Raw genomic sequence first — 14,919 nt, 5'->3', positions numbered from 1 at the left:
TAGAAGCATATAAATTCGATTCTATATAGCACATTTTCATATGTTTTAAATCTAAATTATCCTAAAATACAAGTTTAAATAAATTTTAATAGAATGATCGTTAAAACGATTACTTTTAAATAAATATGCCAATGAGTTCATTACAATAGTAAAGTTCTGGCAACTGTTTTTTGTCTAACACAACATTTATAACACAATTTTCTGTCGTTAAGCTAAGGTAAAAAATTGGGCAGTTTTTGTTAAACATTTTAAGTAGGCCTGGAAAAGGAAAAGTCCAAATTATATTTACGTATTATCGAAACCAAAAAAAAGAAAACTTCTTACACACACTGAGGCACAAAGACAGCACACAGTAAAAAAATAAATAAACAACAATTATCATATCTTGCAGAGAAAGCTAGGTAATAGACAAGACGCCAAGATGAATCGCATAGATACTACCATGGATGACATGGCCAATACAAAATTTCTGACGCTCTACAGTAGTTTGATCAAACAGTTTTCGGCCTCCACGGAGTTTACCCACACTGAAGTTGTCTGCCTTCTTATTATCTACTACAAATTCGTGCAGATCAATGGGCCGACTGCCAAGCAGATGAAAAAGAAGCAAATGTACAATCTATTCCTGGTGCTCTTTCGCATCTACGACATGACCCTTATAGAACGTATATTGCTAAATATCACCGCCGATGTTATCTACATCGGCCCGGAGGCCTGGATGAAGTTATTCTCAGTGTTCCTGAGCAAAAACTTGGAGACACGCATGCAGTTTGCATATAAGGTATGTAGATATTATGAGGAAAGCACAAACAACACTTATGAGCACCGAATTCCAGGTGTACACAACATCTTCCTCTGGCGTTCTAAATCGCGAAACTGTTGGCATGGCCATCAACAATTTCTTTGTAGGTGAAGATGACGATGAGGTCAAAGAGTTGCAGGCGGTAAGTAAAGAACAACTACAAATACATTTTTGTTGGGAAATTTCTAGTGTGCCTAAGATGCACATAAAGAAAACACACGTAGTGGTTCGGTTAAATGTTTAATGGAAACTTCAAAGCATGAGTACAAAAATCTGAACAAGTACTCAATTACAGAATGAGTACTGTGCTGATACAATGTTGCCAGATTATAAAGAAGCTTAACAGCTTATTGTCACTATTTTAACACTTCTTCTTAAGCTAATTATAATCAGTTGCAAAATAACAAATTTAATTCAATCCAAGTGTTTTTACAAAGCCTACGTGCTTTTGCTTACTTAAACATTTTGTTAGTATATCTGCAACATTATTATTTGTAGGTACGTATTCTAATGCAATATCATTACATTGTACCTTTTCACGTATAAAATGATACCTTATGTCTATGTGCTTAGTGCGCTTATGATGGACTGGATTTTGCGCAATATGTTGCGCGCTTAGGTTGTCGCCACATATAGTCAACGGCTCTGTATCCTTTGACCATCCCATCTCACTAAGTAGCCTGCGTAGATAAACTGCTTCTTTGGCAGCCATGGACAAAGAAATATATTCTGCTTCAGTGCTGCTCAATGCGACAACGCTTTGCTTTGATGAAGTCCAAGAGAACGCACTGCCTGCCAGGAAAAATGCGTAGCCACTATAGGATCTCCTGTCCAGCCGATCGTTGCCCCAATCTGCATCTGCATAGCCTTTTAGTGGTTTGCCATTTTTACGGTATACTAATTTCATATTCTTTGTACCCGCAAGATATCTTAGAATGTGCTTTGCTGCAGACTGGTGTTCTCCATGAGGATTAGCATTTCTTTGTGATAATTTGTTTACAGCATGCAAAATGTCTGGTCGGCTCAAAACTGCTAAGTATATAAGCGAACCAATTAATGACTGATATTGCGTTATATTTACCTTTACACAAGTATCGTCGTTGCAGTCCACTTGAAAACCTGGGTCAAGAGGTGTGCTTACTGGACGGCAATTGCTCATGCCATACTTGTCCAATAGGCCTTGAATGTGCGTCTTCTGGCACAGCGAAACGGAACCTCGATCGCCGTCGCGTTGGATTTCCATGCCTAGGAAATAGCTAATGGGGCCTCCATCGTGCATTTTAAAATTTGATGCAATCTTCTTCTTAATCACGGCTATGTCTTCTTCGCTGGGACACACTATGATTAAATCGTCGACGTAGACAGCGATGTAGCTGAATTGTTGTTGCTTTTGCTTGACGTATAAGCATGCTTCATTTTTGCATCTTTTAAAATCCATGCCTCTCAATACCTCATCGAGCGTATTGTTCCAAACTCGTCCGGATTGTTTAAGCCCGTAAAGTGCCTTTTCTAGTTTGAGGACTTTATTTGGATGCTGCTTGTCAATAAAATTCGGCGGCTGTTTCATGTACACAGTTTCATTAAGCTTACTATTTAAGTATGCGTTTGAAATGTCGACTTGATGCATATACAGCTCTTTTTCGGCAGCTATTGCGAATAACATGCGAATGGTTTCATATCGAATTACGGGAGAAAACGTTTCCCAGTAATTGACACCAAATTGTTGACCACAACCTTGTGCAACTAGTCGAGACTTAAATTTTTCAATATTACCATCTTTATCTCTCTTGATTCGGTAAACCCATTTTGAACCAATGGCCTTTTGTCCAGGAGGTAGCTCACACACTGACCATGTCTCATTTGCTTGTAAAGCGTCGTACTCTATTTGCATAGACTTTTCCCAATCCTGCGCATTTTGGCCATGTAATGCTTCTGCAACTGACTGCGGAGTTTCAATGTCTTCAATCTGATTAAGACTATTGATCAATTGGTACTGCTTTCTGGGCCTGCCTGGCTGACCTGTACGTATAATTTTTGGCCTGCCACGCCCATGTTTTACTACAGCTTCAACTTGTGGCAGCGCTACTTGGTCATTGTCGTCATCGTTGCCATCTTCTCCTGGATCGCTTGCGCTCACAAAATCCTCCTCTTCTTCTTCATTTGAGTCACTGTTGTACTCTTGCACCTCGGCAGGTTGCTCTGGGTGGTTTTTTGCAACCTCATGATTTGACTCAAACGGGATAATGTACGTCGTGAAGGTGTTTCTGTCTGAAATACTGCATGCATCAGTTGTTGCTATGTCAAACTCACCTTCAATGAATTTGACATCCCTTCTTTCAATAACTGTTCGCTTCTCGCGATCATATAGGCGATATGCCTTTGCTGTAAAGGAGTAACCAACAAAAATGTACTCCTTGCCCTTTGCTTGGAACTTGCTTTTTCTGACTTTGTCGAGTGCAAATGCCCGCGAGCCAAATACTCTCAAGTGCTGTACTGATGGCTTGCGATCCTTCCATACCTCAAATGGTGTGCTTCCATCTAATGCTTTTGTGGGACATCTGTTGCGCAAATAAACTGCTGTTGCAACAGCCTCTGCCCACAAAAATTCTTCAAGCTTTGAATGAATTAGAAGACTTTTTGCCATTTCAACGATGGTCCGATTAGCACGTTCGGCCACACCATTTTGCTGCGGAGTGTAAGGAACTGTTAATTGCCTCTTTATACCGCACTCGATCAAAAATTCAGTGAATTGCTTATTCACATACTCTGTTCCATTGTCGCTGCGCACAGCCTTTATTTTATTTCCTGTTTGGCATTCTACAAAAGTTTTAAACATTTTAAACTTTTCAAAAACTTGGCTTTTTGAGTGCATAAGGTAAACAAATATCTTGCGTGAGTAGTCATCAATAAAAGTTACGAAATATCGATTGCCTGCAAGCGACTTAACATTCATCGGACCACATACGTCTGTATGTACTAAGTCCAGTACTTGCTTTGAGACACGATTCGCTTTCTGTGGGAATGGCAATGCACAAATTTTTGCTTTATTACATGTATCGCAATTTATTTCTAATTGTACATTTTCAACTTTCATACCACGCACCAGTTGCTTATCATTAAGCAATTTCAAATCCTTAAAATTCAGGTGGCCAAATCTATTGTGCCATTTTATGGAAGATGAATCAGAACTATTTAGCATATGAACCTGATCAAGACTATGTTTGTAAACATACAAACCATTTTCGTGTCTTGCCCTTATTATCTCGTTGCCTTCTTTGTCTTTTATCAGCGCAATTTTCCCTTCAAATATGGTAGAATTCTCAAACTTTGCTGCAGCACTTACTGATAAAAAATTCATGCTTAAGTCAGGGACATATAAAACATTTTGCAGCTTTAATTTTATTCTATTGCAGTGCAACTCAACACTGCCACTGCCGGGTGAATCGATAAACTTATTTGCGGCCAACATTATCGACGTCTTTTTATCAGCATACGTAAGGAACATGCTGCGGTCGCAGCACATGTGCGATGTTGCACCACTGTCAACGCACCAAAAACTCTTTTGCTTCTCCTTGACACACGTGTGCATTAAGCATAGAGACTTTTCGTCCTTTTGGCTCTTTTTATCATCCTTCTTTTTATTTCGGCAATCGCTCGCTCGATGCCCTTCTTTTTCGCAATTAAAACATTTGCCTCGGAATGGCTGCTTACTGCTATTCTTTCTGCCTTTGCTTTCGACACTGTTGTTGTCCCGCGGTCCATTATGTTTGTGTGTATACACTGCTTCTGGTGTCCCTATGCCGTCTCTGCTAGCTCTTTCTTGCTTTCGCGTGGCCTCTTCTAACATTTTAACCTTGACGACTTCGAATTTGGGCAGCTCATCGCGTGTCTCAATCGCTATTACAAAATTTTCCCATGTGTCTGGTAGACTGCTCAAAAACATGATGACCTGCAACTCGTCATTGAGTTTGATGTCTAATTCTGCCAACTTTTCAATTGTCTCAACAAATGAATTGACATATGCGACTACATCGTCACCCTGCTGCATATTGAAACGTATTAATTTTTGATATAATTGGACCTTCCTAATCGGTCCAACTGAGACATGAATTTCCTTTAGTTTTTTCCATACAGCTGCAGATGTTGGGCATGACTTGATATGCATCAACTGTGTTGGCTTCAGATTTAAAATTATGTAAGCCATCGCTTTTTGGTCGACACTAACCCATTTTTCGATATCCTCACCATTTCCTTCTGGCTTAACATATTTTCCACACACAACATTCCATAGGTCCGCCACCACCAAGACACTTTTCATGGCCATATGCCATACGTCATAATTGTCCTCACCAAGTTTTTCTATTTGATGCGACATGTTCATTTTGACAATTTCACCACGTTATTCTTCGCACGAAATAAACTTTTTAAAAATTTAACAAAAGGAAGCTTTCAAAACCATAGACACTTTGTGTACTTATTTAACCGAAAACAACGAGACCTGGGCCCATAACCAATGTTGGGAAATTTCTAGTGTGCCTAAGATGCACATAAAGAAAACACACGTAGTGGTTCGGTTAAATGTTTAATGGAAACTTCAAAGCATGAGTACAAAAATCTGAACAAGTACTCAATTACAGAATGAGTACTGTGCTGATACAATGTTGCCAGATTATAAAGAAGCTTAACAGCTTATTGTCACTATTTTAACAATTTTACTATATAAGCACATTTTCTCTCAGGATATGACCGAGTTTATATTCAATAAATTTGATTTGGACAAGGATGGCGTCATCTCATATGAGGAATATTATGAGATTGTAAGTAATCAGCCGGTACTGTTGGAATTTCTGGGACAGATATTTCCCGATTTATCCGACCTTACCACAATTGCATATTGCACAAATATTGCAACGCTCTTTCCTGGCGAAGATTAACTTTGATTGATTTTGTCTTACAATTTTAATGCATTTTCATTTATATATAGTAGGTATTAAGCATTATTCTCATTATTTTTTTATTATTAATCTTTCATTATCATTATTATTAATTTTGATTGCAGCATATGTGTGGGCTTTTTGGATTTAAAACATAGCCAAAGTTAGGATGGAATTTCGCTGAGCTCTAAAAACTCATGTAGATTTGTTGAAATAACCGAAACTTAAACTTCTCTAAATGGGATTGGGTATAATATATAAATCAGGCAATGTTGTCCGCTGAATAATGATTAACCATTTTGATTTTCGAATACTGTATAAATTAATAATGAAATATTGTCCAATAAAGTAACAAGCGAACATTGAATGACATAAATATCCATTAAAAACTTAGATCCTTATGTGGGGAAGAAAGAACTCATACGCATGTGTAATTTTGGTATTTTGGCACTGCACTAACAAGCGAACAAGTCGCCGGTTGAAATCCAGCAAAAATGATCAGTTTTGAAATTTATTAACTAAGGAAAAGAAGTGTAAAGTTTAACCAGGCGATGTGAAATTCAAATACTTCTAAGCAATTTTCAAATATGTATATATGTATGTATGTATATGTATGCCTTAATATTATAATAACCGACTATTGGTGCCCCTTCTTTTCTACTAATTAGAGAACCGCAAGGCAACATATGCACAGTCCATTCTTAATGCACTACACAAAAGACACAAGTGTTTGAAATGAGCTCGCTAGAAAATGTATATTGTAGAACAACGAAAAGTACTTTTCCATGAGGTATACATAAGAAAAGTTAAAATTGCCTTTCGCGCTGTTGTCTTAAGCTTTGTTTTCGTTCAAATATCTGGCTGTGTGTGTAATTGTTTTTGTGTATCCTTGTTGCCGCCTTCATGTTCAACTCCTTTTCTAAATGCCATAATGGCGCTGTGGGCTTATTTCTTTGTCTGTGTTTATCTGTCGGCGGCGCTAAGGCAGAGGCAGCACTTGCTTTGCGGGTTTATAAAGCAATTAAACATGGCAACATATGTGGGCGCCCTGCCTAATAAAAAACATACCCCAAAAACTTACTGCAACCAATACGAACATTTTTAATTAAACTGTTTAAATGAAACGCAATCAGCCAAAGGCAAATCTTTTTATATATATACACATATCTGTTATTCAATTACAGAAATTGTTGATAAACCAGCATTTGATACCAAATCAAAAAAATTAACAATAATTACAATATAAAATAAAAGAAACATAATTTAGTAATAATAATTGATGTAACGTGTTGATGGAACATTTGTGATAATTCAATATACACTATCCACGTAGTGGAGGGGTGAAGGCAATACACATTTTTATTTGTAGACTGCTAAACAGCTAACAGCTTTCCCGTCGGCTTTGCTAGATGCCCGCGTGTGACTTGGCGTATACGTAATTTGGTTTGTGCTCAACGGTGCGTATGAGTAACAAATATGTTAAAACAAGCAAAAGTTGCGCTCATGCAATTAAATGCAATTTTCGCTCCTCGCACAACTTCACATTTTAAAGCGACGGTCAAACAGGGCACAATCAAAAAAATGGAACAGCAGCGGAGTTTCACAGTCAACAGCATGCCTCATTAGAGCTAAAGTCAAAATGGAGGAGGAGGCAAAAAAAAAAGACTGTCGGGTGTAGTCCTTGTTGCTGGCTCGTAAAAGAGACCAGAGAAAAGGGCTCAAGGGAAAACATGAAATGCGCCCTCTGGCAGGCGACGAACGAGACGTGCGGCTGCCTGTAAATCTTGACGTGATGAATGCGAGCCCACGAGTACGAGGACCACTGACCAGAGCTGCTTCAGCTTCAGTTCATCACGAGTTTGGCACTTGCCGTCAAGGGTCGATGTTGTTGCTGTTGCCCCTTCTGCATTAACACGCCGCCTCCTGTTGCATTCCATCTGAAAAAGTCGCGGCGCCTCTGCTGTGTGGTCGCGTGTTTCTGCAGTTTCATCAACAGTTTTTTCGGTTTTATGCCTTGCTAGTGTATGGTGTGTGAGAAGGTTTTAATAAAAAAAAAGTAAACAATTTTTCCCCCATTTGTATTCTTTACACACACACACACGTAGCAGGCTGTTCATTTTTCATGACCAACTTTTGGCTGGGAATTTATTTTTTCCGCTGTATTTTATCATTTTATGAAGTAGCATAGTGCGTTAATAAATATAAATGGCAAGTCTAAGGAAGTGCATAAAGCCAAGAAACAAAAGTATTTGGCTGCATACGAAATTATAAAGCTCAAGCTATTGTAGGCACTGAGATCGAGCTAGTAGAACAGATGGCAAATGGATTATATATGTTGTACAAGAACTTTAAATCAATTAGTTTACTTTGCGGTCTATGCAAATTATTTATAGCAAACTATTGTAATTGTTGTCTGAATTATATTGTATATTTTGTTTTCAGTTTTCTGTGGAAACGGAAAATATGCTTAAGCATGGAATTCATAACATAAAAATAAAAACAAATTGCCTTTTTAGAATTCAAAAGTGCTTTGTTGAAGACGCCTAATGCATTGATGCCTGTAGGAAATCAGGGCATGAAAATACGTTTTACATGCAAGGGGGTAGAGCATTACTTCTAACGATGATAATAATAATCAGATTGCCATAACGTCATCTTCCACGAATACAGCGAATACACAAGGAGAGAAAGAGCAAAATGGTGTAGCAGACGGGGTAAGGCAAGGTAAGCGACCTGGAACCAGTTTGATTGTCACATTGTCATCATCTGCATATTAAGTACAAGTGATTACACTTTCACGTGTGCCCCGCATGCGAGTCGACGATACATAGAGTTAGATACATTCACGACAGCGACCTGATGGGGGTGGGCACAAATGTCCTTTGGGGGGGCGGCTGTCGTTGTCGTGATGTGTGCAGCATTGAAATTTCGGCATTTAAATCTAACCAAGCAAAAGAAAGAGAAAAATTGAAACGTGGCACAAGCGGCAAAGCAACACAAAGGCAAATGCCAGCAAGTATCTGTAAGATACATATGCATACATATGTAAGTATCTTTTGTTAACGAGCGAGCAGCCAGGCGCTGTGCGGGCAAATGTAAATGCTTTGAAATCAAATCAATGCGTTTGATAAGAGAAACATCAGGGTTCTCACTGGCAGTTAGGTCTACAACAATAGCTGTATCTGTTAGGGTTCAGCGGGAAAGCGGAATTCATTTGTGGCACGTGAAGTCTTTTGCTTTTACGCTATTTTTTTTATTTTTATTTGCAAGCATGTGACTAAAAGTTGTTCAGCTTCAAATGATGCAAATACCAATTGAATGTTGCAGACATTGACTATGAAGTGAAAAAAAATCGATAGATAAAGTAAAGCAATTATCTTTTAGATACACTTTTGCTAGTTTAAAGATACTCTGCAACTACGGATACTTACTCTTTATAGTTGGGAAACGCTCAAACATCAAACAGCAAATCAAACTGTCTAGGATATATGCACATGCAAAAAGAAATTACCCGGTGTCCAACTTTAGGAAGACTCAAGGCAACTCCACTTTCCACCTTGTCGGGTCTCGAACCCGTTACTTGGAGTAAGTGTGCCGATAAAATAAATATTTCGTACATTTTGTGGGAATGTTTATAAATTCTTTGGGTCTTATATGTTAACAAGAGCACGAGCAGAGTTATTTATAACTATTATTATATTATATATTGCCTTAAAGTTTTAAGGTAGAAACATGGCAATTAAAAAAAAAAATCTAATTAAAATACAGCTATAAGGAGAATCAATTATCTGCAACAGCACCCAACAACAACTGCAATTAATTTACTGTTAAATAAAAATTGTGTGCAGCATACACTTCGAGCAATTAGCTGACCATTTATAGTCAAGTTTTATAAAACGCTTCATTTGGGAGAAGCGTCCTTATGCAAACGTGTGGTAAACGCTCAGCAATTGGCCTAAGCTAATCAAAACTGTGGCACAGTTGCTGCAACAACAACAACAACAGCAAAAAAAGAAGAGCAGCATCAGACCACACACTGGTCGACACACATTCGTAATGCTAACAACGTCTCTGAAAGCGTCTACTTGCCAGGATTTCATTTCGATAGCATCGACATTAAACTGCAAATCCGCAGCAGCAATTGCTGCATGTAATGCTGATGTTGGCATTTTACGGCTACTTCGAATGCTGCTGCTGCTGCTGCTGTTGTTGCTGCTGTCATGGGCTCATGTTTTGCCACTGCAGCGACACCTTATGTGGCAACAAGCAGTGGCACCTCCCTTAAGCCGCCTGCCTCCATCCATTGCTAGCCTGCACTTGGATGCGGTGCATCAGCTGCCCCTTGCCTGCTGCGATCGGTTCCTGTTGCTGTTGTTGTGTTGTGTATATTTTTGCATTGTCGCCATCGTCAGCAACAGCAACAGCAGCAGCATAAATGGCAACCATAAAATCCTTTGCAATCAGTTGCATACAACAAACACTTCTGCTGCAGCTTCCCCTTAACCACAGGCCCGAGTGTGTGTGTGTGCAGCACACCACACACAAGCAATCCAAATCCGTTGCTGTTGTCATGTTGCCTCTGCTGCTGTTGCTGTTGCTACTGCTGCTGCTGCAACTGCAGCGACTTATGCCAGTGCAATGGGGCAACATCCTAAGTATATTTTACTATCTCTGTATCCGTCTGTTCTCTGTATATCGGTATATGCTTCTGTTTTATACTCATCCTGATTGCCCTTATACCACGAGCATTGCAACACTCCAATCTTGTCTGTGCTGCTGCTTCTGCTGCGTACACAAAACAATTTCCCAACACTCGCAATTGGCTTTGGTGCAATTTACAGCTACCTCGTGCTTAAAAATAATTTCAAATATTCAAGTCTTTTGCAGCAGTTGCGTTAATGCAGCGGGAGGGAAAGAGAGGAAGAGCAAGAGAGACAGATAGAGCAAACATTGGGATAGCTTGCGTTCTGCCAACACTCGTTAATAGGCATCAAAAATTTATTTTTAGTTTTCAAAATGGAAACGAATCTAAATATACTTAATTTTTTCTGACTACAAAAGTTACTGAATTAATTAAATGGAATACTTTTTAGAAGCAAATAGTATGTAATTAAAATAAATTAAATAAATAAATTAAATAAAATACTAATATATATAATTTTTTCCAAAAACAATAAAGTAAAAGACCCATATTTGGCCCCGCAATTCAGAAACCCGCAATCCGCAAATCCGCAAATTTCAATAACAAATGTTTTGTTCCGTTTTAAACTTATTGTTAAAAAATAAAAGAAAAACGTTTCCGTTAGTTTGAAATTTTTCTAGTATATTGGCGAATTGAAAACAAAGTCGACTTTCTAAACTTAAGCAACAATACTTAAATAAGCGATGCAACCTTATAATAAGAAAATGTTAGCCAAAAATCTTATGTTAAAGATGCGCAATGAAATATGAGACAATTCTAGTTATATGTAAATGTATTGCCACAACGCCAGATATAAAAAAGTTATATTCTACTTTGTAAAGAAAATGCTCACAATCAAAAATTCAATTTCAATTAATTTAGCACAAGACCTTAATATTTAATCTACCGTGCAATACACGTTGTTCGTTGTTTTTTGAATGCATTCACTTTTACGTATTCGGAGACAATCAAAAAGTCACAAAAATAAAGTCCGAATCAGAGCTGGTTCGATAAAGTATCACTGGACAAAGCTAACACAGATTCGCTCCCTGAACACACATGAGTGCAACAAAACGGATGGATATAGATTGTCAAATTCAATGGCATAAAAAGAACTGACAACTGGCAAGCCTTTTGAATATTTAGCAAAAATGTTGCACAGAGAATATGGGAAACCATGAAAAACTAAAACAACCGCAACAAATATGGGGCAAACACTCACACATATATAGAAAGTGCTATCGGCGCGCATTCCCGAGCATCGCTTTGTGAAAATGTCGAAATTTTTGTGCGCTTTCCAAAATGTCACAACATCCGGCATGCCACATGCACTTGGCAAGGATTCGGGCTTAGAAAGAGAGTGAGAGAGAGACAGAGAGGGAAAGAGGACCTGGAAGAGCGCCCACTGTGCTGTGGCGTCACAGTTCATGTTCAGTTTGGTTTGTTAATCGGAACATGAACTGAGTAGCCAGAAATATATACAGAATTACCAAAGCCAAAAAGCACATTTAAGCCTGGGCTAGCAGCATTCAGTTTAGAAAGGAAATAGGAAAAACTGTAACAACTTGAAGACGCGCGCGTATTTCATTTTAAAACTGGCAAACGCTTTTCGAGTAATTATTATTTGACAAGCATTCTAAGTATTCAGCAAGTTAAGACCGTAATTAGAGCCATCTTTTTGGCAGACAACAGACAACAAATAGCTGACGTTGTGCGTCGATTGCAGCCGGAGCTTCCCGGCGAACGTGAAAATAACAGGCCACTTATATAGAATTGTTGGCCGCACCGCTTCGCCTCCTCCTCGGGCCACCCTCGAGTATGCCCTGGCAACAATGGTGAAAAAACAAAGCGCCTTTCGAATCAGTTGCAGTTGCAATTATAATTTCAATTTTACGATTTTTGAAGTACATTTCTGGCTTGGCCGAAAACAACAACAAGCTAGCCAGCAGCTGCCCCCCACACTGCCCGCCGGACCAGCTCCTTATGCACGTTGTGTGCTCCGAAGTGCTTGGTTTTAATTCCAGTTGCACAAAACAAAGACACAAAAACATAAGGAGCTGCTGTTGCTGCTCGCCACGGTCTGGGGCAGCTATCATGAATAGCCTCAGCATTGTTGAGTCATTTGTACAAAGTTGTTTTTTTATTTTTCTGTTTTTTATTATTCCTCTACTATATTTCCTTGCTATTCTCTACTTTTGTATACTTAATTAGTGTACAGAGCCACAAAGAGAGCGCTGCATTGTATGCTACGTGAGAGATTATTATGAAAGTGCAATCAAAGTTATTAGTTAAGCTTCTAGGCAACAGCAGGTTGCACAGAGCTGAAGCGGCTTAGTGCTTGTTAAGTAATTTTCAATATAAAACTTCTACATATAAAATATGAAATAAAATGTAGATGCAAGTTTCGCTCCTTAATGTGCATAGAAATATGACAAATGATTTTTTGAATCGGACACCCTGTGTACTCTCTTTCTATTGCCTTTAACTCGAAAACCTCTTCCTGTCTCTTAGACACATTTGCACAAAAGCAATTAACCCTTTTAATGCTATATAAACATATATATTATACATATATTTATATTGTCTTTGGTTGCAACGCAACACAAGAACTGTATACTATGCCAATGGTTCCTATAGCAGCTGTGGCAATATTTAACATTAGTTAATTTAATTTGATTTTGTCAAAAATGTATGACTATATTATTCGTAAGTGTCTGTTAACTTAAGCTGACATTGCAGACCGCCAACTGAAAGAACATTATCCACATCGAGGTAGGTATAATTGTCACGCACTCAAGCCGCTTAGCCGAAATATGCTAAGTTCAACAATTGATCAGTTTATTGTGACATTATCTTGCATACTTGAAACTTGCACAAAAACACGACTTACTATTTTGAAAAGCAAATGGGAGCATATGGTGTATGCAGAGTATGTTATTAAATGCAAAAGAAAGTGCAAACAAATAAATTAAAAAAGAGAGCATTTTCCAAAGCCACTAAGGGATTGGCACAACCGTAAAAAATAAGGGGTAATAAGAAAAATTAGTAAGTACAAAAAAATCATTACAGACAATCTACTTCAGCAAAGATAGTAGCTATCTCCTCGTCCCAAGATTTAAGCATGCGAGAAATATTTCGAACATGTGTGAGAAAAGTTTACCGCAATTGAGTAAAGTATTTCTCAGACGTTTGCGACTGACCTGATCTTCAATTCATTATATTAACCAAGTTCACCTGCATGGACAGATTCAGAATTTGGTGTGTTTTGATCAAGTAACATAATAAAAATAATTAATATTTTAGTTCGCTCAAAACCTTGTATTGTTTAAAATACACAAAACAAAAATGTATTTAGTGCTCCTCAGATATTTGGATCTTCTGGGTAATTGTTTTACTTTGAAACTTGTTGTAATTTCTCTTGGTACCATCATTTCTAAGAGGGGCAACACGAAAACAGCTTCAAACTTTTCGCTCACTTTTAAAGTAGCTATATAAAAACTGAGAATCGGTAGCTAGCAATTGATACGACCAACTGCGCGGCTGGGTAATATGTCCAATAGGGTGTCTTGGCGGGGGATTGTTTTTGGGTTGCGCGTGTTTAAAAACTCCGCAAGTTTACCAACAAAATTAAAAGTTTGGCTGCATGCGCAGATTTTGCTTTTTATTGAAACTAGAAAATACGATAACATTGTGAAGGCAGCCGCGATGACGACGCTGTTGCCGCCGCGTCCTGTGTGCCGCACCGGACGTGGTGCATGCGGAAAAGTTTTGATTGCCAATAAGGAATTACAGGTGATAATACAGCATAATCTGCCACGTTCCACAGTTGCCATCGCAACACGGCCACAGCCACAGCCGCAGCAAGAGCCACAGCAAAAGCAACGGGCCATGGCCAGCTGCATGGCTAGCAAGAAAATTGTGTTTGCAATTTATTTATCCATTTTATTATTTATTTTATTATTCTGCTCCTAACTACCAGTTGCTTCAGGATGGAGTAAAAGTTCGTGTCAGTTCAGAAATTTGCATGGACTTACCGCACCAAAAAGGCTCGAAAAATAGCAGGAATCAAGTCGAAAGTAGATTCCCTGAGAGTCGGTCTCTATGGAAAATACTCTCCCAAATAACTTCGGTGTTTGTTTTTAGATTTTTCTGAAACTCTCAGCGCGTACATATTGCATGTACATGTATAAAAACACCAGAGCTCAAGACTTTACCGCCAACATTGTGTGCGTTACAATTTTGGGGGAAGGTATCAAAAAAGTGAGAAATTGTTTATCATGCCAGAGGCTACATAAAGAAGCCCTTACATATTCCGAGATATGTCTTATGACGTTATAATTTTTTAAACGATTACATAAATATGTAATAGTGTATCGAAAATTCAAACCAACTTGATCTGTGTTTATTACATTTTTAGGGGAACCGAAAAGATTCAAAGATTTTAAATTCAAAGAAACGGAGCAAGTTATTAACAATATGAAATATCCCAAATCTATTCATGT

At 38.3% G+C, this 14,919-nt stretch overlaps 1 protein-coding gene across 3 annotated transcripts; it reads left to right on the top strand.

The window, feature by feature from the left end:
- The first annotated feature begins 248 nt into the window (after positions 1–248).
- Positions 249–6,126, top strand: LOC6633191 (calaxin). Of its 3 annotated transcripts, none has more exons than XR_004303252.2 (4): positions 250–781; positions 837–944; positions 5,542–5,789; positions 5,862–6,126. XR_004303252.2 is itself a non-coding variant. In XM_032433605.2 (4 exons), the coding sequence occupies exons 1-3, from the start codon at positions 422–424 to the stop codon at positions 5,734–5,736; spliced, it is 663 nt and encodes a 220-aa protein (XP_032289496.1). In that variant the 5' UTR covers positions 250–421; the 3' UTR covers positions 5,737–5,785; positions 5,862–6,126. The 3 variants fall into 3 exon arrangements, 2 of the variants coding, with proteins under 2 accessions (XP_032289497.1, XP_032289496.1); XM_032433605.2 differs by having other exon boundaries at positions 5,542–5,785; XM_032433606.2 differs by lacking the exon at positions 5,542–5,789 and having other exon boundaries at positions 249–781.
- The last annotated feature ends 8,793 nt before the right edge of the window (positions 6,127–14,919 follow it).

Source organism: Drosophila virilis, chromosome 2 (assembly GCF_030788295.1).
Source record: "Drosophila virilis strain 15010-1051.87 chromosome 2, Dvir_AGI_RSII-ME, whole genome shotgun sequence".
Lineage (NCBI taxonomy): Eukaryota > Metazoa > Arthropoda > Insecta > Diptera > Drosophilidae > Drosophila > Drosophila virilis.
This window is presented reverse-complemented; position numbering and strand designations above follow the sequence as displayed.

Bases quoted from the DNA above. Each gene is read 5' to 3' on its own strand.
- LOC6633191 (XM_032433605.2), top strand. From the start codon at position 422: ATGAATCGCATAGATACTACCATGGATGACATGGCCAATACAAAATTT. The intron at 782-836 runs GTATGTAGATAT...ACCGAATTCCAG, and splicing joins GCATGCAGTTTGCATATAAG to GTGTACACAACATCTTCCTC. The intron at 945-5,541 runs GTAAGTAAAGAA...ATTTTCTCTCAG, and splicing joins AGGTCAAAGAGTTGCAGGCG to GATATGACCGAGTTTATATT.